At 37.8% G+C, this 23,279-nt stretch overlaps 1 protein-coding gene across 1 annotated transcript in view; it reads left to right on the top strand.

Moving 5' to 3' along the window:
• The window catches only part of pdgfbb (platelet-derived growth factor beta polypeptide b), an 82,100-nt gene extending 59,261 nt beyond the window's left edge, over positions 1-22,839 (top strand). The window contains exons 5-8 of the mRNA XM_061973357.1: positions 1,326-1,508; positions 1,583-2,300; positions 17,629-17,780; positions 22,251-22,839. Of these exons, the coding sequence (XP_061829341.1) occupies positions 1,326-1,508; positions 1,583-2,300; positions 17,629-17,762 (1,035 nt within the window). The 3' untranslated portion in view covers positions 17,763-17,780; positions 22,251-22,839. The remainder of the gene's footprint in view (positions 1-1,325; positions 1,509-1,582; positions 2,301-17,628; positions 17,781-22,250) is intronic.
• The last annotated feature ends 440 nt before the right edge of the window (positions 22,840-23,279 follow it).

Genomic DNA, 23,279 nt, shown 5'->3' with positions numbered 1-23,279 from the left:
CCTGTTCGGCAATTAGTAGAAATGTTGCGATCAGGGATTTATTCTGATTATACATCGGTGAGATCGGCCAATACCGAAACCGATCACATGTATCAACTGTAAATCTTCCAATGTATTTATGGTGAGTGCTATTGACTGTTCAACAATATCAAGACAATATTATTGCTATAGTTCTTTTTCCCACAAAGTCAATATTAAAAAGTCCTAAACCAAATCATAAACTATAATCTCCTACTCGCTGTGTAACATGTTTATTAGCCTCATTTTAAAACTTGATAATGATACATCAGATATTAAGAAATTCAGATTATTATTAGTTTAGGGGATCGGCTCCACACAGTGTGTGGAGATACACAATTAGCTGCTGGCTTGTCAGCCGGAGGACTAAATACAGGCTCTAGCGCTGGACTGGAAATAAAACAGATTACCAGAATTGAATAACTGTCATAAGAGATGATGACAGTGTCTTCTCCGTGATGAGAGTGAGTGCATAACTCGCTAAATGGCCGACTGGATGATTGTGTCAGTGCGTTTGATTTATTGTGGACGATTTTATAGGTCCACCGTGACCTGTTCGGCAATTAGTAGAAATGTTGCGATCAGGGATTTATTCTTATTATACATGGGTGAGATTGGCCAATACCGAAACCGATCACATGTATCAACTGTAAATCTTTCAATGTATTTATGGTGAGTGCTGTTGACTGTTCAACAATATCAAGACAATATTATTGCTATAGTTCCTTCTCCCACAAAGTCAATAGTAAAAAATTCCTAAACCAAATCATAAACTATAATCCCGTACTCGCTTAAAACTTGATAATGATACATCAGTTATTAAGAAATTCAGATTATTATTAGTTTAGGGGATCGGCTCTACACTGTGTGTGGAGATACATAATTAGCTGCTGGCTTGTCAGCTGGAGGACTAAATACAGGCTCTAGCGCTGGACTGGAAATAAAACAGATTACCAGAATTGAATAACTGTCATAAGAGATGATGACAGTGTCTTCTCCGTGATGTGGGTGAGTGCATAACTCGCTAAATGGCCGACTGAATTATTGTGTCAGTGCGTTTGATTATTTATTACTCACTGTGTAACATGTTTAGCATCATCTTAAAACTTGATAATGATACATCAGTTATTAAGAAATTCAGATTATTATTAGTCCAGAGGGGACCAGTGATCGGCATTGAGATGCTTTATGTACTTTTTCAGGAAAATCATCCGATACGGATGGGTTACGGTTTGAAAATGACGGTATATACAAAACATGTTTCAAGATACGAGTCTGTATAAGGTAAATTGTCTCAAATTCCATAGGTCATGAAGATCGAGTACATAAATAAAAGACCTACTTATGCCAAAGCCGTGGTGTCGGTCATCGACCACGTTGAGTGCCGATGTCAACCTGCTCCGCGACAGTCGGTGCTGAAGAGAAAGTCGTCTCGCCGCCATCACAAGGACCAGCATCGCAACCAGACACTAAGCCGAGGACATGAACATGTAGGTCTTGTTACGTACAGCCTTCTGTTTTGGACATTTTTTACTGTACATAATTCTTGAATGTTCCCATCAAGGTGAAAGTGCACACCAAGGATGAGCTTCATCAGTGGGATGAGCTGAAGCAGAACCAGGGTTCCCTCCTGGTGGACCTCCTGGAGCAACACTGGAGCCCGAGAGGAGACACTTTCACTCAGCCTGGAGAAGGCTACAGTATCGCAGGAGAGGAAGCATCTCGACCTGAGGAGGTTCTGTTTGGCCCGCAATGGACGCAAAACTCCACAGGGGTCATTGCGACTAAGAAGGAGATGACTTTAGGCAACAAGACCGGTTCTTCTGTGGATCATGTTGGCTCGGATAAGACACTGGGAGATGGAAAGGGATTGGGCAGTAATGAGGGCACCACGGGTGAAGGTCCTCAAACGCACAGCCCGTCATGGGAGGACGAACAAAACCCATTCTTAAAACCTGTTACTCAGAAACCTCAAGTTTCCAAGTGGAGTCCGCATGAGGAAACTGTGGCGAGGTTCGGGAGCAGGATGAGACCCACCAAAGAGCCAAACCCGGAGCCTCGGGAAGCGACCAGGCGGAGAGACAACAAGACGCCGGAGGAAGTGAGAATATTGCAGATGGCGGAGAAAAGCCTAAAGGAGGAGAGGAAGGAGCTGCTCCTCCTGCACAAGAGGTTGGACCAAGAGAAGGAGATACTAAAACAGCAGCAAAAGAAACGAGGGGAGGAAGAACAACACGCCCGTAGTCGACATCGGCATCTGCAGACTACCATGTCGTCGCCAGGTAAGACTAGAGGCTACACACTTCAAAGTGGCATCTCTTTCATTTTGATTTTTAAGTTTCACATTCGTACGATCCGTGTCAGAGCTTGGTCCGCATTGCCGGCAGTAAGTCGGAGCCGTTTCCAGTGAGGGTTGGACTCCGCCAAGGCTGCCCTTTGTCACCCATTCTGTTCATAACTTTTATGGACAGAATTTCTAGGCGCAGTCAAGGCGTTGAGGGGATCCGGTTTGGTGACTGCAGGATTAGGTCTCTGCTTTTTGCAGATGATGTGGTCCTGATGGCTTCATCTGGCCAGGATCTTCAGCTCTCACTGGATCGGTTCGCGGCCGAGTGTGAAGCGACTGGGATGGGAATCAGCACCTCTTAGTCCGAGTCCATGGTTCTCGCCCGGAAAAGGGTGGAGTGCCATCTCCGGTTTAGGGAGGAGATCTTGCCCCAAGTGGAGGAGTTCAAGTACCTCGGAGTCTTGTTCACGAGTGAGGGAAGAGTGGATCATGAGATCGACAGGCGGATCGGTGCGGCGTCTTCAGTAATGCGGACGCTGTATCGATCCGTTGTGGTGAAGAAGGAGCTGAGCGGGAAGGCAAAGCTCTCAATTTACCGGTCGATCTACGTTCCCGTCCTCACCTATGGTCATGAGTTTTGGGTTAAGACCGAAAGGACAAGATCACGGGTACAAGCGGCCGAAATGAGTTTCCTCCGCCGGGTGGCGGGTCTCTCCCTTAGAGATAGGGTGAGAAGCTCTGTCATCCGGGAGGAACTCAAACTAAAGCCGCTGCTCCTCCACATGGAGAGGAGCCAGATGAGGTGGTTCGGGCATCTGGTCAGGATGCCACCCGAACGCCTCCCTAGGGAGGTGTTTCGGACACGTCCGACCGGTAGGAGGCCACGGGGAAGACCCAGGACACGTTTGGAAGACTATCTCTCCCGGCTGGCCTGGGAATGCCTCGGGATCCCCCGGCAGGAGCTGGACGAAGTGGCTGGGGAGAGGGAAGTCTGGGCTTCCCTACTTAGGCTGCTGCCCCCGCGACCCGACCTCGGATAAGCGGAAGAAGATGGATGGATGGAGTTTAACATTTGTGATTGGATATGGGAAAAGTCATGATTAATAGACTTAATATTATTTTCAATTGGACGGGAGGATTTCTCTTTGAATGTTCTGAACTTCTGCTTCCATGCGAGTATCCAGAAAAATCATGCTTGCGTTATATGAAGCATTGGTCTTAATCGGACCTGAATCAACAGCGCCTCTACTGGTTGAAGCCGAGCAGCGCACTCTTTTTCACCTCAAGGCACACTTCCAGAAAATTCCGATTGTTCTAATTGATTACAACAAATGCCAACGTCACATAGAGATGGCAATGTTGTTTTCCATCCCACTGCCCTAAAAAATGACTGCAAAGGCTGTAATACCCATGCCAGGCCAGTAGTTGGCGATGTTTCTTTAAAAAGATGTATGCAAATAATGTAACTTTACACATTAATGCTGTAAATGTACACTTTGCTAGTCAGGCATTGCCAGTCACAGCTGTCACAACACTTAAATATGTACAACAACTTCATATCCATCAATTATACCTTTTTTTTTTTTTTTTGAGCAATGACAGGTTGGAAAAAAAAAAAAATCCCACTCAAATTTTTGGGGATCCAAAAGGGTCCCACTCATACAAGTGTTAAAAATGACCCATATATATATATATTTTTAACTGTCAACACCTAAATCTGTAGAACAACTTTATATCATTTCATCATTTATACATTTTTATTATTTTTTGAGCAATGACAGGTTGAAAAAAAATAAATCCCACTCAATTTCTTGGTTATTCAAAAGTGTCCCACTTATAAAATTGTTAAACATGAGTCATACTTATTTTTTTTATTTTTATTTTTTTTTAAACTGTCAACACTTAAATCTGTAGAACAACTTTATATCTATCTATATATCCATCAATTATACGTTTTTATTATTTTTTTGAGCAATGATGGGTTGAGAAAAACAAAAACCCACTAAAATTATTGGAGATCCAAAAGGGTCCCACTTATAAAAGTGTAAAAAATTTGTAATTTTTTTTTTTTTTAAACTGTCAACACTTAAATCTGTAGAACAACTTCATATCTAACCATCAATTATACATTTTTATTATTTTTTGAGCAATGACAGGTTGAAAAAAAAAAATCCCACTCAATTTCTTGGTTATTCAAAAGTGTCCCACTTATAAAATTGTTAAAAGTGAGTCATACTTTTTTTTTTAACTGTCAACACTTAAATCTGTAGAACAACTTCATATCCATCCATCAATTATACATGTTTATTAGTTTTTGAGCAATGTCAGGTTGAAAAAAACAAACAAAAAACACTCAAACTCAAAAGGAGTCAAATTTTTTTTTTTTTATTAAATAAAAAGAAAAGTATAAAAAGAAAAAGAAAAAATGAGTCATACTTTTTTTTCAAACTGTCAAAACTTAAATCTGTCAAACAACTTTATATCTATCTATATATCTATCAATTATACATTTTTATTATTTTTTTGAGCAATGACGGGTTGAGAAAAACAAAAACCCACTAAAATTATTGGGGATCCAAAAGGGTCCCACTCATAAAAGTGTAAAAAATGAGTAATACTTTTTTTTTTAAACTGTCAACACTTAAATCTGTAGAACAACTTCATATCTATCCATCAATTATACCTTTTTTTTTTAATTATTTTTTGAGCAATGTCAGGTTGAAAAAAACTAAATCCCACTCAAACTCTTGGTTATCCAAAAGTGTCCCATTCATAAAATTGTTAAAAAGGAGTCATACTTTTTTTTTTTTACTGTCAACACTTAAATCTGTAGAACAACTTTATATCTATCTATATATTATACGTTTTTATAATTTTTTGAGCAATGACAGGTTGAAAAAAAATAAATCTCACTCAAATTCTTGGTTATTCAAAAGTGTCCCACTTATAAAATTGTTAAACATGAGTTATACTTTTTATTTTTTTATTTTATTTTTTTAACTGTCAACACTTAAATCTGTAGAACAACTTTATATATATATTTATATATCCACCAATTATATGTTTTTATTATTTTTTGAGCAATGACGGGTTGAGAAAAACAAAAACCCACTAAAATTATTGGGAATCCAAAAGGGTCCCACTCATAAAAGTGTAAAAAAATAGTAATACTTTTTTTTTTTTAAACTGTCAACCCTTAAATCTGTAGAACAACTTCATATCCATCCATCAATTATACCTTTTTTTTTTTAATTATTTTTTGAGCAATGTCAGGTTGAAAAAAACTAAATCCCACTCAAACTCTTGGTTATCCAAAAGTGTCCCACTCATAAAATTGTTAAAAAGGAGTCATACTTTTTTTTTTTTGAACTGTCAACACTTAAATCTGTAGAACAACTTTATATTTATCTATATATTATACGTTTTTATTATTTTTTTGAGAAATGACGGGTTGAGAAAAACAAAAACCCACTAAAATTATTGGGGATCTAAAAGGGTCCCACTCATAAAAGTGTAAAAAATGAGTAATACTTTTTTTTTTAAACTGTCAACACTTACATCTGTAGAACAACTTCATATCTATCCATCAATTATACCTTTTTTTTAAATTATTTTTTGAGCAATGTCAGGTTGAAAAAAACTAAATCCCACTCAAACTCTTGGTTATCCAAAAGTGTCCCACTCATAAAATTGTTAAAAATGAGTCATACTTTTTTTTTAAACTGTCAACACTTAAATCTGTAGAAAAACTTTATATCTATCTATCTATACATATATATATATATATATAAATATATATATATATATATAAATATATATATATATATATATATATATATATATATATATATATATATATATATATATATATATATATACATACATATATATATATATATATATATATATTTATATATATATATATATATATATATATATATATATATATATATATATATGTATAGATAGATAGATATAAAGTTTTTCTACAGATTTAAGTGTTGACAGTTTAAAAAAAAAAGTATGACTCATTTTTAACAATATATATATATATATATATATATATATATATATATATATATATATATATATATATATATATATATATATATATATATATATATATATATATATATATATCAATTATACTTTTTTATTTTTTATTTTTTGAGCAATGATGGGTTGAAAAAAACAAAAACCCACTAAAATACTTGGGGATCCAAAAGTGTCCCACTCATAAAATTGTTAAAAATGAGTCATACTTTTTTTTTTTAAACTGTCAACACTTAAATCTGTAGAACAACTTTATATATATTTATATATCCACCAATTATACGTTTTTATTATTTTTTGAGCAATGACGGGTTGAGAAAAACAAAAACCCACTAAAATTATTGGGAATCCAAAAGGGTCCCACTCATAAAAGTGTAAAAAAATAGTAATACTTTTTTTTTTTTTAAACTGTCAACCCTTAAATCTGTAGAACAACTTCATATCTATCCATCAATTATACCTTTTTTTTTAAATTATTTTTTGAGCAATGTCAGGTTGAAAAAAACTAAATCCCACTCAAACTCTTGGTTATCCAAAAGTGTCCCACTCATAAAATTGTTAAAAATTAGTCATACTTTTTTTTTTAAACTGTCAACACTTACATCTGTAGAACAACTTCATATCTATCCATCAATTATACATTTTTATTATTTTTTAAGCAATGACAGGTTGAAAAAAACTAAATCCCACTCTAACTCTTGGTTATCCAAAAGTGTCCCACTCATAAAATTGTTAAGAATTAGTCATACTTTTTTTTTTAAACTGTCAACACTTACATCTGTAGAACAACTTCATATCTATCCATCAATTATACATTTTTATTATTTTTTAAGCAATGACAGGTTGAAAAAAAAAAAAAATCCCACTCAAACTCTTGGTTATCCAAAAGTGTCCCATTCATAAAATTGTTAAAAAGGAGTCATACTTTTTTTTTTTAAACTGTCAACACTTAAATCTGTAGAACAACTTTATATCTATCTATCTATACATATATCAATTATACGTTTTTTTTTTGTTTTTTTTTTGAGCAATGATGGGTTGAAAAAAACAAAAAACCACTAAAATACTTGGGGATCCAAAAGTGTCCCACTCATAAAATTGTTAAAAAGGAGTCATACTTTTTTTTTTAATCTGTCAACACTTAAATCTGTAGAACAACTTTATATCTATCAATATATCTATCAATTATACGTTTTTATTATTTTTTGAGCAATGACGGGTTGAAAAAAACAAAAACCCACTAAAATTCTTGGGGATCCAAAAGGGTCCCACTCATAAAAGTGTAAAAAATTAGTCATACTTTTTTTTTTTAAACTGTCAACACTTAATCTGTAGAACAACTTTATATATATCCATCAATTATACCTTTTTATTATTTTTTGAGCAATGTCAGGTTGAAAAAAAAAAAATCCCACTCAAATTTTTGGTCATCCAAAAGGGTCTCACTCATAAAATTGTTAAAAATTACTCGTCTTTTTTTTTTTTAACTGTCAACACCTAAATCTGTGGAACAACTTTATATCCATTCATCATTTATACATTTTTATTATTTTTTGAGCAATGACAGGTTGAAAAAAAAAAAATCCCACTCAAATTCTTGGTTATTCAAAAGTGTCCCACTTATAAAATTGTTAAACATGAGTCATACTTTTTTTTTTTTTAAACAGTCAACACTTAAATCTGTAGAACAACTTTATATCTATCTATCTATATATCCATCAATTATACGTTTTTATTATTTTTTGAGCAATGATGGGTTGAGAAAAATAAAAACCCACTAAAATTATTGGGGATCCAAAAGGGTCCCACTTATAAAAGTGTAAAAAATTAGTAATTTTTTTTTTTTAAACTGTCAACACTTAAATCTGTAGAACAAATTCATATCTATCCATCAATTATACATTTTTATTATTTTTTGAGTAATGACAGGTTGAAAAAAAATAAATCCCACTCAATTTCTTGGTTATTCAAAATGTCCCACTTATAAAATTGTTAAAAAGGAGTCATACTTTTTTTTTTAACTGTCAACACTTAAATCTGTAGAACAACTTCATATCTATCCATCAATTATACATGTTTATTATTTTTTGAGCAATGTCAGGTTGAAAAAAAACAAAAAAACACTCAAACTCAAAAGGAGTCATAATTTTTTTTTTTTTAATTAAATAAAAAGAAAAATGTAAATATAAAAAGAAAAAGAAAAAATGAGTCATACTTTTTTTTCAAACTGTCAACACTTAAATCTGTCGAACAACTTTATATCTATCTATACATCTATCAATTATACATTTTTATTATTTTTTTGAGCAATGACGGGTTGAAAAAAACAAAAACACACTAAAATTCTTGGGGATCCAAAAGGGTCCCACTCATAAAAGTGTAAAAAATTAATCGTACTTTTTTTTTTTAAACTGTCAACACTTAATCTGTAGAACAACTTCATATCTATCCATCAATTAAACCTTTTTTTTTTAGGTTGAAAAAAACTAAATCCCACTCAAACTCTTGGTTATCCAAAAGTGTCCCACTCATAAAATTGTTAAAAATGAGTCATACTTTTTTTTTTTAACTGTCAACACTTAAATCTGTAGAACAACTTTATATCCATTCATCATTTATACGTTTTTATTATTTTGTGAGCAATGACAAGTTGAAAAAAAATAAATCCCACTCAAATTCTTGGTTATTCAAAAGTGTCCCACTTATAAAATTGTTAAACATGAGTCATACTTATTTTTTTGTATTTTTTTTTTAAACTGTCAACACTTAAATCTGTAGGAAAATTTTACATCTATCTATATATCCATCAATTATACGTTTTTATTATTTTTTTGAGCAATGACGGGTTGAGAAAAACAAAAACCCACTAAAATTATTGGGGATCCAAAAGGGTCCCACTCATAAAAATGTAAAAAATTAGTAATACTTTTTTTTTTTAACTGTCAACACTTAAATCTGTAGAACAACTTCATATCTATCCATCAATTATACCTTTTTTTTTATTATTATTTTTTGAGCTATGTCAGGTTGAAAAAAACTAAATCCCACTCAAATTCTTGGTTATCCAAAAGTGTCCCGCTCATAAAATTGTTAAACATGGGTCTTTTTTTTTTTTTTTTTAACTGTCAACACTTACATCTGTAGAACAACTTCATATCTATCCATCAATTATACATTTTTATTATTTTTTGAGCAATGCCAGGTTGAAAAAAAAAGAAATCCCACTCAAACTCTTGGTTATTCAAAAGTGTCCCACTCATAAAATTGTTAAGATTGAGTCATACTTTTTTTTTTTAAACTGTCAACATATATCTGTAGAACAACTTTATATTTATCTATACATCTATCAATTATACGTTTTTTTTAAATTATTTTTTGAGCAATGACGGGTTGAAAAAAACAAAAACCCGCTAAAATTATTGGGGATCCAAAAGGGTCCCACTCATAAAAGTGTAAAAAATTAGTCATACTTTTTTTTTTTTAAACTCTCAACACTTAAATCTGTAGAACAACTTTATATCTACTAATCAATGATACGCTTTTATAATTTTTTTGAACAATGACAAGTTGAGAAAAACAAAAATCCACTGAAACTCTTGGTTATCCAAAAGTGTCCCATTCATAAAAGTGTAAAAAATTATTAGTACTTTTTTTTTTTAAACTGTCAACACTTAAATCTGTAGAACTACTTTATATCTATCCATATATCTATCAATCTTTTTTTTTTTTTTTTTTGGAACAATGACGGGTTGAAAAAAACAAAAACCCACTAAAATTCTTGCGGATCCAAACGGGTACCACTCATAAAATTGTTAAAAAAGAGTCATCCTTTTTTTTTTTTTTTAAACCGTCAACACTTAAATCTGTAGAACAACTTTATATCTATCTATATATCTATCAATTATACGTTTGTATTATTTTTTGAGCAATGACGGGTTGAAAAAAACAAAAACCCACTAAAATTCTCGGGGATCCAAAAGGGTGCCACTCATAAAAGTGTAAGAAATGAGTCATACTTTTTTTTTTTAAACTCTCAACACTTAAATCTGTAGAACAACTTTATATCCACTAATCAATGATACACTTTTATTATTTTTTTGAGCAATGACAAGTTGAAAATAAAAAAATCCCCCCAAATTATTGGGGATCCAAAAGGGTCCCAGTCCTAAAAGTGTAAAAAATAAGTCATATACATATATATATATATATATATATTTTTTTTTAAATTTATTTATTTATTTTTTAACATTCAACGCTTAAATATCTCGATCAATTTCAGAACTATCCATTAATTATACATTTTTAATTGTTTTTTTAAAAATTGTTTTTGTTTTGTTTAATGCCCTTTTTAGTCATTTAAATGGCAAACACAAAACAAATATGCAATATTTAGAAAGAAAAAAAAGGAGAAAAAAAAGAGATAAGAGATTTTTTTTTTTTAAATTCAGTTTAACTCGAAATTGTGAAAATGACAGACTTTTGAAAACAAACCACTAATTTTAACAAAGCCGGCCAGTGATTTTGGTTGTAATTTTGAGCAAGTGACATACTGTACCGGAAGTGAATTGGGACAAAATGTAATAAATAAATACATCTTTAAATATTTGCTTAAATGTGTCATTAATTATAATTGGAACTAAAAAACATAAATGTGTTATTAAATGTTCCATTAAATCATTGAATTTATTATAGTTAAATCATTTAGTTCATTATTGTTATAAATATTTTATGATTCAAACTTTTTTTCACGACTTAATTAATAAAATCCCAATTTATATTTCATAATTTAATGGTTTGTTTATTTATTTATATATCATAATTTATTGTGTCCGTCAAACTCCAGCCGTCAAAGTCAGTGGGCGAGTCCTAACTAACTTAGTAACTATTGGTTACTCGACACTTCCACTTGTTTGTGGAACTTTGACCAGAGAAGCGGAGGAGTGGAGGTCGATATCTTGGTGTGAAAGTGCGCAAATAACTTCACTAAATTCCTCTACTTTAACTGCCACGTGCTGTGAGGTCAGAAGGTCTCGTTTACAAATACTCCGCGAGGTCTAAAATAGCTACCATCAACTCCCCCCCAAAAAAGTATATTTTCCTTATTTTTAAAAGTTTTGCAAAGTTTCAAGTCTTCAGACCAAAGCAATGATTAGATTAGAGGTATGTTAGTCCCGCCCACTGACTTTGATAGCTGAATTTGACTTTTGACTCTAACCCTAACCCTAAAAAAATCATGAAATAACTAAATAGTTGTTGTAATTATGAATTAACTAATTAAATCATGTAATAATAGCTTTTGTTTTTACCTTTTTTTACTGTATTTAGCACATATAAACACATTAGACTTTAATGATCCACAAGGGAAATTGTTCCACACAGTAGCTCAGTTACAATGATGGAAAGTGTAAGGATGGAAAGGACAATGCAGGTATAAATAGACTAAATATAGCGATATAAAATATAACATATATATATGTAATATTTACATAATATGTGTACAGTATATTATATATACTGATATATTATATTATGTCTACAGGTAAAAGCCAGTAAATTAGAATATTTTGAAAAACTTGATTTATTTCAGTAATTGCATTCAAAAGGTGTAACTTGTACATTATATTTATTCATTGCACACAGACTGATGCATTCAAATGTTTATTTCATTTAATTTTGATGATTTGAAGTGGCAACAAATGAAAATCCAAAATTCCGTGTGTCACAAAATTAGAATATTGTGTAAGGGTTCAATTTTGAAGACACCTGGTGCCACAAACTAATCAGCTGATTAACTCAAAACACCTGCAAAGGGCTTTAAATGGTCTCTCAGTCCAGTTCTGAAGCCTACACAAACATGGGGAAGACTTCAGATTTGACAGCTGTCCAAAAGGCCACCATCGACGCATTGCACAAGGAGGGAAGGACACAAAAGGTTATTGCTGAAGAGGCTGGCTGTTCTCAGAGCTCTGTGTCCAAACACATTAATGGAGAGGCAAAGGGAAGGAAAAACTGTGGTCAGAAAAAGTGTACAAGCGATAGGGATCACCGCGCCCTGGTCAAGATTGTGAAAAAAAAAACATTCAAAAATGTGGGGGAGATTCAGAAGGAGTGGACAGCTGCTGGAGTCAGTGCTTCAAGATCCACCACCAAGAGACGCTTGAAAGACATGGGTTTCAACTGCCGCATACCTCGTGTCAAGCCACTGTTGACCCAGAAACAGCGCGAAAAGCGTCTCACCTGGGCTAAGGAAAAAAAGAGCTGGACTGCTGCTGAGTGGTCCAAAGTCATGTTTTCTGACGAAAGCAAATTTTGCATTTCCTTTGGAAATCGAGGTCCCAGAGTCTGGAGGAAGACAGGAGAGGCACAGGATCCACGTTGCCTGAAGTCTAGTGTAAAGTTTCCACCATCAGTGATGGTTTGGGGTGCCATGTCATCTGCTGGTGTCGGTCCACTCTGTTTCCTGAGATCCAGGGTCAACGCAGCCGTCTACCAGCAAGTTTTAGAGCACTTCATGCTTCCTGCTGCTGACCTGCTCTATGGAGATGGAGATTTCAAGTTCCAACAGGACTTGGCGCCTGCACACAGCGCAAAATCTACCCGTGCCTGGTTTACGGACCATGGTATTTCTGTTCTAAATTGGCCCGCCAACTCCCCTGACCTTAGCCCCATAGAAAATCTGTGGGGTATTGTGAAAAGGAAGATGCAGAATGCCAGACCCAAAAACGCAGAAGAGTTGAAGGCCACTATCAGAGCAACCTGGGCTCTCATAACACCTGAGCAGTGCCAGAAACTCATCGACTCCATGCCACGCCGCATTAACGCAGTAATTGAGGCAAAAGGAGCTCCAACCAAGTATTGAGTATTGTACATGCTCATATTTTTCATTTTCATACTTTTCAGTTGGCCAACATTTCTAAAAATCCCTTTTTTGTATTAGCCTTAAGTAATATTCTAATTTTGTGACACACGGAATTTTGGATTTTCATTTGTTGCCACTTCAAATCATCAAAATTAAATGAAATAAACATTTGAATGCATCAGTCTGTGTGCAATGAATAAATATAATGTACAAGTTACACCTTTTGAATGCAATTACTGAAATAAATCAAGTTTTTCAAAATATTCTAATTTACTGGCTTTTACCTGTATATCATATATACAATATATAACAATGACCTTATTACAGGATATGTGACAGCTGCAACATAAAATAGAGAATAAATCCAGCAGAAAATAGAAAATAGACATTAAAAACAAAGAGAAGTAGCTAACATAGAAGGTGTCAGGTAATAGACATGCAATATATTATGTATATATTCATTTATCATCACAGGCGGTAGGAAATGGCCGGATGGATCATTTTTAAGAATGTTCAAAGTTTATTTTTTTTTGTATAACCTGCGATAAAAAATAATTACATTTAAAATTTAAATCAGAAAATAATCAAATAATTAATTAAATGTTATTTAAATAGAAAAAGTCTGGGCTTCCCTGCTTAGGCTGCTGACCCCGCGACCCGACCTCGGATAAGCGGAAGAAGATGGATGGATGGAGTTTCACATTTGTGGTTGGATAGGGGAAAAGTCATGATTAATCGACTTAATATTATTTTTAATTGGACGGGAGGATTTCTCTTTGAATGTTCTGAACTTCTGCTTCCATGCGAGTATCGAGAACAATTTTGCTTGCTAATATGAAGCATTGGTCTTAATCGGGCCTGAATCAACAGCGCCTCTACTGGTGGAAGCCGAGTAGCGCACTCTTTTTCACCTCAAGGCACACTTCCAGAAAATTCCGATTGCTTTAATTGATTACAACAAATGCCAACTTCACATACAGGACTGTCTCATAAAATTAGAATATTGTGATATTTTCTGTTATGCAACTAAAAACATGAAAATGTCATACATTCTGGATTCATTACACATCAACTGAAATATTGCAAGCCTTTTATTATTTTAATATTGCTGATTATGGCATACAGCTTAAGAAAACTCAAAAATCCCATCTCAAAAAATTAGAATATTTCCTCAGACCAAGTAAAAAAATAAAGATTTATAACAGCAAAACAAAATCAAACATTTGAAAAGGTCAATTAATGCACTCAGTACTTGGTTGGGAATCATTTTGCACGGATTACTGCATGGGTCTGGTGTCTTTCAGCTTCTTCTTCACAATACCCCACAAATTCTCTATGGGGTTCAGGTCAAGGGAGTTGGCAGGCCAATGCTCCCGTCCAAAAGCAGAACCTAGTAACTCACTTCTAGCTGATTTTGATAAAACAAACGAAAACCAATCTATTTTATATTAAAGTCCCATCCATTCACAGAGATTTGATTTCTGCTTTGTTGATGTTAATTGGTATCCGCAATTCCAGCCTGCAATTTTCGCTCAGAATGTTCGGCATATCACCTAGTAACTCCAAAATTATTATCAGCTCAGTTTTGACCAAAATTGAGTTACTGGGTTTTGCCTTTGGACGGGAGAATGGAGGACAGTAATGCCATGGTCAGTGCACCAGTTACTGGTGGTTTTGGCACTGCTGGATCATGCTGGAAAATGAAATCATCATCTCCATAGAGCTTTTCAACACATGGAAGCATGTCGCCGTATTCCCACGGTCAAGCCACTCCTGAACTCAAGACAACGGAAGAAGCGTCTGACTTGGGCTATGGAAAAGAAGCACTGGACAGTTGCAGAGTGGTCCAGAGTCCTGTTTTCAGACGAAAGCAAGTTTTGTATTTCATTTGGAAGTCAAGATGCTAGAGTCTGGAGGAAGGCTGGAGAGGAGCAAAATCCAAGTTGCTTGAAATCCAGTGTGAAGTTCCCACAGTCAGCAATGGTTTGGGGAGCCATGTCAGCTGCTGGTGTTGGTCCACTGTGTTTCATCAAGTCCAGAGTCAATGCAGCTGGTGTACCAAGAGATTTTAGAGCACTACATGCTTCCATGTGTTGAAAAGCTCTATGGAGATGATGATTTCATTTTCCAGCATGATCCAACAGTGCCAAAACCACCAGTAACTGGTGTACTGACCATGGCATTACTGTCCTCCATTGGCCTGCCAACTCCCCTGACCTGAACCTCATAGAGAATGTGTGGGGTATTGTGAAGAAGAAGCTGAAAGACACCAGACACAATCATGCAAATGAGCTAAAGGCTGCTATTGAAGCATCCTGGGCATCCATAACACCTCAGCAATGCCACAGGCTGATTGCCTCCAAGCCACGCCACATTGATGCAGTAATCTGTGCAAAAGGATTCCCAACCAAGTACTGAGTGCATTAATTAACATTTTGAAATGTTTGATTTTGTTTTGCTGTTAAAATTCTTTATTTTTTACTTGGTCTGAGGAAATATTCTAATTTTTTTGAGATGGGATTTCTTTAGTTTTCCTATGCCACAATCAGCAATATTAAAATAATAAAAGGCTTGCAATATTTCAGTTGATGTGTAATGAATCCAGAATGTATGACATCTCCATGTTTTTAGTTGCATTACAGAAAATAAAGGACTTTATCACAATATTCTAATTTTCTGAGACAGTCCTGTAGAGATGGCAATGTTGTTTTCAATCCCATTGCTCTAAAAAACCTCGGATTCAGGAGGAACAGTGTGGTTTTCGTCCTGGTCGTGGAACTGTGGACCAGCTCTATCCTCTCGGCAGGGTCCTTGAGGGTGCATGGGAGTTTGCCCAACCAGTCTACATGTGCTTTGTGGACTTGGAGAAGGCATTCGACCGTGTCCCTCGGGAAGTCCTGTGGGGAGTGCTCAGAGAGTATGGGGTTTCGGACTGTCTGATTGTGGCGGTCCGCTCCCTGTATGATCAGTGTCAGAGCTTGGTTCGCATTGCCGGCAGTAAGTCGGACACGTTTCCGGTGAGGGTTAGACTCCGCCAAGGCTGCCCTTTGTCACCGATTCTGTTCATAACTTTTATGGACAGAATTTCTAGGCGCAGTCAAGGCGTTGAGGGGATCCGGTTTGGTGGCTGCAGGATTAGGTCTCTGCTTTTTGCAGATGATTTGGTCCTGATGGCTTCATCTGGCCAGGATCTTCAGCTCTCACTGGATCGGTTCGCAGCTGAGTGTGAAGCGACTGGGATGAGAATCAGCACCTCCAAGTCCGAGTCCATGGTTCTCGCCCGGAAAAGGGTGGAGTGCCATCTCCGGGTTGGGGAGGAGATCTTGCCCCAAGTGGAGGAGTTCAAGTACCTCGGAGTCTTGTTCACGAGTGAGGGAAGAGTGGATCGTGAGATCGACAGGCGGATCGGTGCGGCGTCTTCAGTAATGCGGACGCTGTATCGATCCGTTGTGGTGAAGAAGGAGCTGAGCCGGAAGGCAAAGCTCTCAATTTACCGGTCGATCTACGTTCCCATCCTCACCTATGGTCATGAGCTTTGGGTTATGACCGAAAGGACAAGATCACGGGTACAAGCGGCCGAAATGAGTTTCCTCCGCCGGGTGGCGGGGCTCTCCCTTAGAGATAGGGTGAGAAGCTCTGTCATCCGGGGGGAGCTTAAAGTAAAGCCGCTGCTCCTCCACATCGAGAGGAGCCAGATGAGGTGGTTCGGGCATCTGGTCAGGATGCCACCCGAGCGCCTCCCTAGGAAGGTGTTTCGGGCACGTCCGACCGGTAGGAGGCCACGGGGAAGACCCAGGACACGCTGGGAAGACTATGTCTCCCGGCTGGCCTGGGAACGCCTCGGGATCCCCCGGGAGGAGCTGGACGAAGTGGCTGGGGAGAGGGAAGTCTGGGCTTCCCTGCTTAGGCTGCTGCCCCCGCGACCCGACCTCGGATAAGCGGAAGAAGATGGATGGATGGATGCTCTAAAAAATTACTGCAAAGGCTGTAATACCCATGCCAGGCCAGTAGTTGGCGATGTTACTTTAGAAAGATGTATATAACATTTTTAAGAATGTTCAAAGTTTTGTTTTTTGTAAAACCTGCAATGAAAAATAATTAAAATTTAAATCAGAAAATAATCAAATAATTAATTAAATGTTATTTAAATAGAAACAAAAATATTATGTTAAATATATTAATGAAACATTAAAATTGTATTTAAATTATAATTAATAATTAACAATGCAAAAGTAATTATACAAATATTTATTTGTTTAATTCATGTTGTCCCATTTCACCCTGCATAGAGCTGTATCTTTAACACACATGTTCAGTGTCCCTGTTTCCACTTTTAAACACGTTTTTAATCCACTTTATGTATTAGAAAAACAGTATGAAATTGTAATCCATTATCTCTTCTATCCCGCAGAGTCGACGCCAATGGTCACTAAGCAGCATTCGTCAGCTCCGGCGGGGCCCGGACCTCCAGCGCATCCCAGGAAAAGGATGAGAAAGAATCGCAAACGGATGAGCAAGGCAGCTATGAGAGCGATGCTAATGTAAAAGGTTTTATGAATCCAGGTGAGTTTTTACCGGACCCTCCATGTATTTCCTAGAACGTAAACGTCACTGTGGGCCTGCTCTACTAAAGATTTGCGTGTATGAAATACTTATAGCACACGTAAAGCTGATCTATTAAAGTTTGCATTAAAGTCGAACAACTATAATTTAAAGTAGTAGCACAGCATTTACTTATATGACCCAGTTCAAACAACCTTTCCTAGTCATGCCGCAAAAGAAATGCAACCGACACAAAAAGTCAGCGCACACGGTCAAACATAACACGACCTGCCCACTGAACTTTGCAAATATTATAAATAACGTCCATGCACTATAAAGTAAAATCTGAATTACACCCAATTTAAATCCATGACAATGTATGATAGGACAAACACTCTCTCCACACTTGTCCATGTTTGGTGCATTTTAGCTGCTTGATATTTCTGATTGGTTACAAAACTTTAAGAAGAACACGATAGGAGTCCAACTTTCACATAATCTTAATATTCAATTAAATTAATTAAATATCAAAAGTATTAATATAATACCTACACATACAAACCCTGTTTCCATATGAGTTGGGAAATTGTGTTAGATGTAAATATAAACGGAATACAATGATTTGCAAACCATTTTCAACTCATATTCAGTTGAATATGCTACAAAGACAACATATTTAAATATCAAAAGTATTAATATAATACTTACACATACAAACCCCGTTTCCATATGAGTTGGGAAATTGTGTTAGATGTAAATATAAACGGAATACAATGATTTGCAAATCATTTTCAACCCATATTCAGTTGAATATGCTACAAAGACAACATATTTGATGTTCAAACTGATAATCATTAACTTTATAATTTGATGCCAGCAACACGTGACAAAGAAGTTGGGAAAGGTGGCAATAAATACTGATAAAGTTGAGGAATGCTCATCAAACACTTATTTGGAACATCCCACAGGTCCATCCATCCATCCATCCATCTTCTTCCGCTTATCCGAGGTCGGGTCGCGGGGGCAGCAGCCTAAGCAGGGAAGCCCAGACTTCCCTCTCCCCAGCCACTTCGTCCAGCTCCTCCCGGGGGATCCCGAGGCGTTCCCAGGCCAGCCGGGAGACATAGTCTTCCCATTGGTCCTGGGTCTTCCCCGTGGCCTCCTACCGGTTGGACGTGGCTTAAACACCTCCCTAGGGAGGCATTCGGGTGGCATCCTGACCAGATGCCCGAACCACCTCATCTGGCTCCTCTCCATGTGGAGGAGCAGCGGCTTTACTTTGAGCTCCCCCCGGATGACAGAGCTTCTCACCCTATCTCTAAGGGAGAGCCCCGCCACCCGGCGGAGGAAACTCATTTCGGCCGCTTGTACCCGTGATCTTGTCCTTTCGGTCATAACCCAAAGCTTATGACCATAGGTGAGGATGGGAACGTAGATCGACCGGTAAATTGAGAGCTTTGCCTTCCGGCTCAGCTCCTTCTTCACCACAACAGATCGATCCAGCGTCCGCATTACTGAAGATGCCGCACCGATCCGCCTGTCGATCTCACGATCCACTCTTCCCTCACTCGTGAACAAGACTCCGAGGTACTTGAACTCCTCCACTTGGGGCAGGGTCTCCTCCCCAACCCGAAGATGGCACTCCACCCTTTTCCGGGCGAGAACCATGGACTCGGACTTGGAGGTGCTGATTCTCATCCCATTCGCTTCACACTCGGCTGCGAACCGATCCAGCGAGAGCTGAAGATCCTGGCCAGATGAAGCCATCAGGACCACATCATCTGCAAAAAGCAGAAACCTAATCCTGCAGCCACCAAACCGGATCCCCTCAACGCCTTGACTGCGTCTAGAAATTCTGTCCATAAAAGTTATGAACAGAATGGGTGACAAAGGGCAGCCTTGGCGGAGTCCAACCCTCACTGGAAACGTGTCCGACTTACTGCCGGCAATGCGGACCAAGCTCTGGCACTGATCATACAGGGAGCGGACTGCCACAATCAGACAGTCCGATACCCCATACTCTCTGAGCACTCCCCACAGGACTTCCCGAGGGACACGGTCGAATGCCTTCTCCAAGTCCACAAAACACATGTAGACTGGTTGGGCAAACTCCCATGCACCCTCAAGGACCCTGCCGAGAGTATAGAGCTGGTCCACAGTTCCACGACCAGGACGACATCCCACAGGTGTGCAGGCTAATTGGGAACAGGTGGGTGCCATGATTGGGTATAAAAACAGCTTCCCAAAAAATGCTCAGTCTTTCACAAGAAAGGATGGGGCGAGGTACACCCCTTTGTCCACAACTGTGTGAGCAAATAGTCAAACAGTTTAAGAACAACGTTTCTCAAAGTGCAATTGCAAGAAATTTAAGGATTTCAACATCTACGGTCCATAATATCATCAAAAGGTTCAGAGAATCTGGAGAAATCACTCCACGTAAGCGGCATGGCCGGAAACCAACATTGAATGACCGTGACCTTCCATCCCTCAGACGGCACTGTATCAAAAACCGACATCAATCTCTAAAGGATATCACCACATGGGCTCAGGAACACTTCAGAAAACCACTGTCACTAAATACAGTTGGTCGCTACATCTGTAAGTGCAAGTTAAAGCTCTACTATGCAAAGCAAAAGCCATTTATCAACAACACCCAGAAACGCCGCCGGCTTCTCTGGGCCCGAGATCATCTAAGATGGACTCATGCAAAGTGGAAAAGTGTTCTGTGGCAAAGAAGTTGGGAAAGGTGGCAATAAATACTGATCAAGTTGAGGAATGCTCATCAAACACTTCAAACACAGGTGAACAGGCAAATTGGGAACAGGTGGGTGCCATGATTGGGTATAAAAGTAGATTCCATGAAATGCTCAGTCATTCACAAACAAGGATGAGGCGAGGGTCACCACTTTGTCAACAAATGCGTGAGCAAATTGTTGAACAGTTTAAGAAAAACCTTTCTCAACCAGCTATTGCAAGGAATTTAGGGATTTCACCATCTACGGTCCGTAATATCATCAAAGGGTTCAGAGAATCTGGAGAAATCACTGCACGTAAGCAGCTAATAATAATAATAATAATAACTGGGATTTATATAGCGCTTTTCTAAGTACCCAAAGTCGCTTTACATGTAGAACCCATCAATCATTCACACCTGGTGGTGGTAAGCTACTTTCATAGCCACAGCTGCCCTGGGGTAGACTGACGGAAGCGTGGCTGCAATTTGCGCCAACGGCCCCTCCGACCACCACCTATCATTCTTCATTCAATTCACCGGTGTGAGTGGCACCGGGGGCAAAGGGTGAAGTGTCTTGCCCAAGGACACAACGGCAGCGATTTTTGGATGGTAAGAGGCGGGGGGCGAACCTGCAACCCTCAGGTTTCTGGCACGGTTGCTCTACCCACTACGCCATGCCGCCCCAGCTAAGCCCGTGACCTTCCATCCCTCAGGCTGTACTGCATCAACAAGCGACATCAGTGTGAAAAGGATATCACCACATGGGCTCAGGAACACTTCAGAAACCCACTGTCAGTAACTACAGTTGGTCGCTACATCTGTAAGTGCAAGTTAAAACTCTCCTATGCAAGGCGGAAACCGTTTATCAACAACACCCAGAAACGCAGTCGGCTTCGCTGGGCCTGAGCTCATCTAAGATGGACTGATACAAAGTGGAAAAGTGTTCTGTGGTCTGACGAGTCCACATTTCCAATTGTTTTTGGAAACTGTGGACGTCGTGTCCTCCGGACCAAAGAAGAAACAAACCATCCGGATTGTTATAGGTGCAAAGTGGAAAAGCCAGCATGTGGGATGGTATGGGGGTGTATTAGTGCCCAAGACATGGGTAACTTACACACATGTGAAGGCACCATTAATGCTGAAAGGTACATACAGGTTTTGGAACAACATATGCTGCCATCTAAGCGCCGTCTTTTTTATGGACGCCCCTGCTTATTTCAGCAAGACAATGCCAAGCCACATTCAGCACGTGTTACAACAGCGTGGCTTCGTAAAAAAAGAGTGCGGGTACTTTCCTGGCCCGCCTGCAGTCCAGACCTGTCTCCCATCGAAAATGTGTGGCACATTATGATGCATAAAATACGACAGCTGTTGAACGACTGAAGCTCTACATAAAACAAGAATGGGAAAGAATTCCACTTTCAAAGCTTCAACAATTAGTTTCCTCAGTTCCCAAACGTTTACTGAGTGTTGTTAAAAGAAAAGGTGATGTAACACAGTGGTGAACATGCCCTTTCCCAACTACTTTGGCACGTGTTGCAGCCATGAAATTCTAAGTTAAAAAAAAATAAAGTTAATGAGTTTGAACATCAAATATGTCGTCTTTGTCGTGCATTCAACTGAATATGGGTTGAAAATGATTTGCAAATCATTGTATTCCGTTTATATTTAACACAATTTCCCAACTCATATGGAAACGGGGTTCGTAGCACTTGTTATTTGGATCCTGAGTGTGTATTCTCACATTTCTATTCCAGGTTCCAATCTGTGAGAAGCCATAACTCCGCCTGGATGGAATGAGGGGGAGGAAGAGAATTGGATATGAGTATTTTTTTTGTTTTTTTTAGCATACGTCGCAAGCAAGCAGCCAAAGACTTTAGAAAAAGAAAAGTGTGCTGAACCTCCTGCCTCCTGTGTGCAGAACTGGAGAGAGCAATGCATCTTCTCTACATGGACCCTTTTGTTGATGTCATTGCACTTAATGAAAAGGACTTGTAAATACGACTAAATGCAGTTTTCTAGCCCTCTGTAGCAATAGTAGGTGAGTCCGCTTTATTATGAGAGGGTTGGAGCCATTGAACGTTGACTAAAGACATCATTTATTTACCATTGATGACTTTTAGTTGCCATATTTAATTCCATCTAACACGTTGAAAACACTGGAATTGAACCGACAAGCCAAGTGAAAGGTGACCATGTTAGACCCCTTTTCTTATTTATTGACTTCTACTACTACTAAGGGTTCTACACCGATACTGAAAACAATGTAACAAGGTCATGCTTTTCGTTTGGTTTTATTGTTGTTTTTTTTTACAATGCCAAGTGTGTGTTTTCTTTGTACGTATCGCAGGCCTGGGCAATTATTTTGACTCGGGGGGGCCACATTTAGAGGAAAAAAAATGTGTCTGGGGGGGCCGGGGCGGTATATCTATTTTTAGGAACACTAATACAAAACCTCACAATAATGTCCGATTGAATGCTAAAAACGTTATTACAGATCACCTTAAAGAACGTAATGGAATTTTGCATTTTTCTATGAACGATAAAACACTGAATATTGACCAAATATGAACGTCACGCCCCCTTTCGATCGGCATATTTTACAATCAAGTGAAACGCAACAAAAATGCAACAAACAGTGACATATGAGCGCGAAGGGTACAAAATAAACCCATCTACAATCTGATGTATCTGATATATCACTAAGCTTTAGAACTTTGTTGTGAAAATCTCCTTCCGCGTCCGTGGAAACGCTTCCCGCCCACACTGCTTGGTGCCTCGTCTGA

Source organism: Nerophis lumbriciformis, linkage group LG22 (genome assembly GCF_033978685.3).
Source record: "Nerophis lumbriciformis linkage group LG22, RoL_Nlum_v2.1, whole genome shotgun sequence".
NCBI lineage: Eukaryota > Metazoa > Chordata > Actinopteri > Syngnathiformes > Syngnathidae > Nerophis > Nerophis lumbriciformis.
This window is presented reverse-complemented; position numbering and strand designations above follow the sequence as displayed.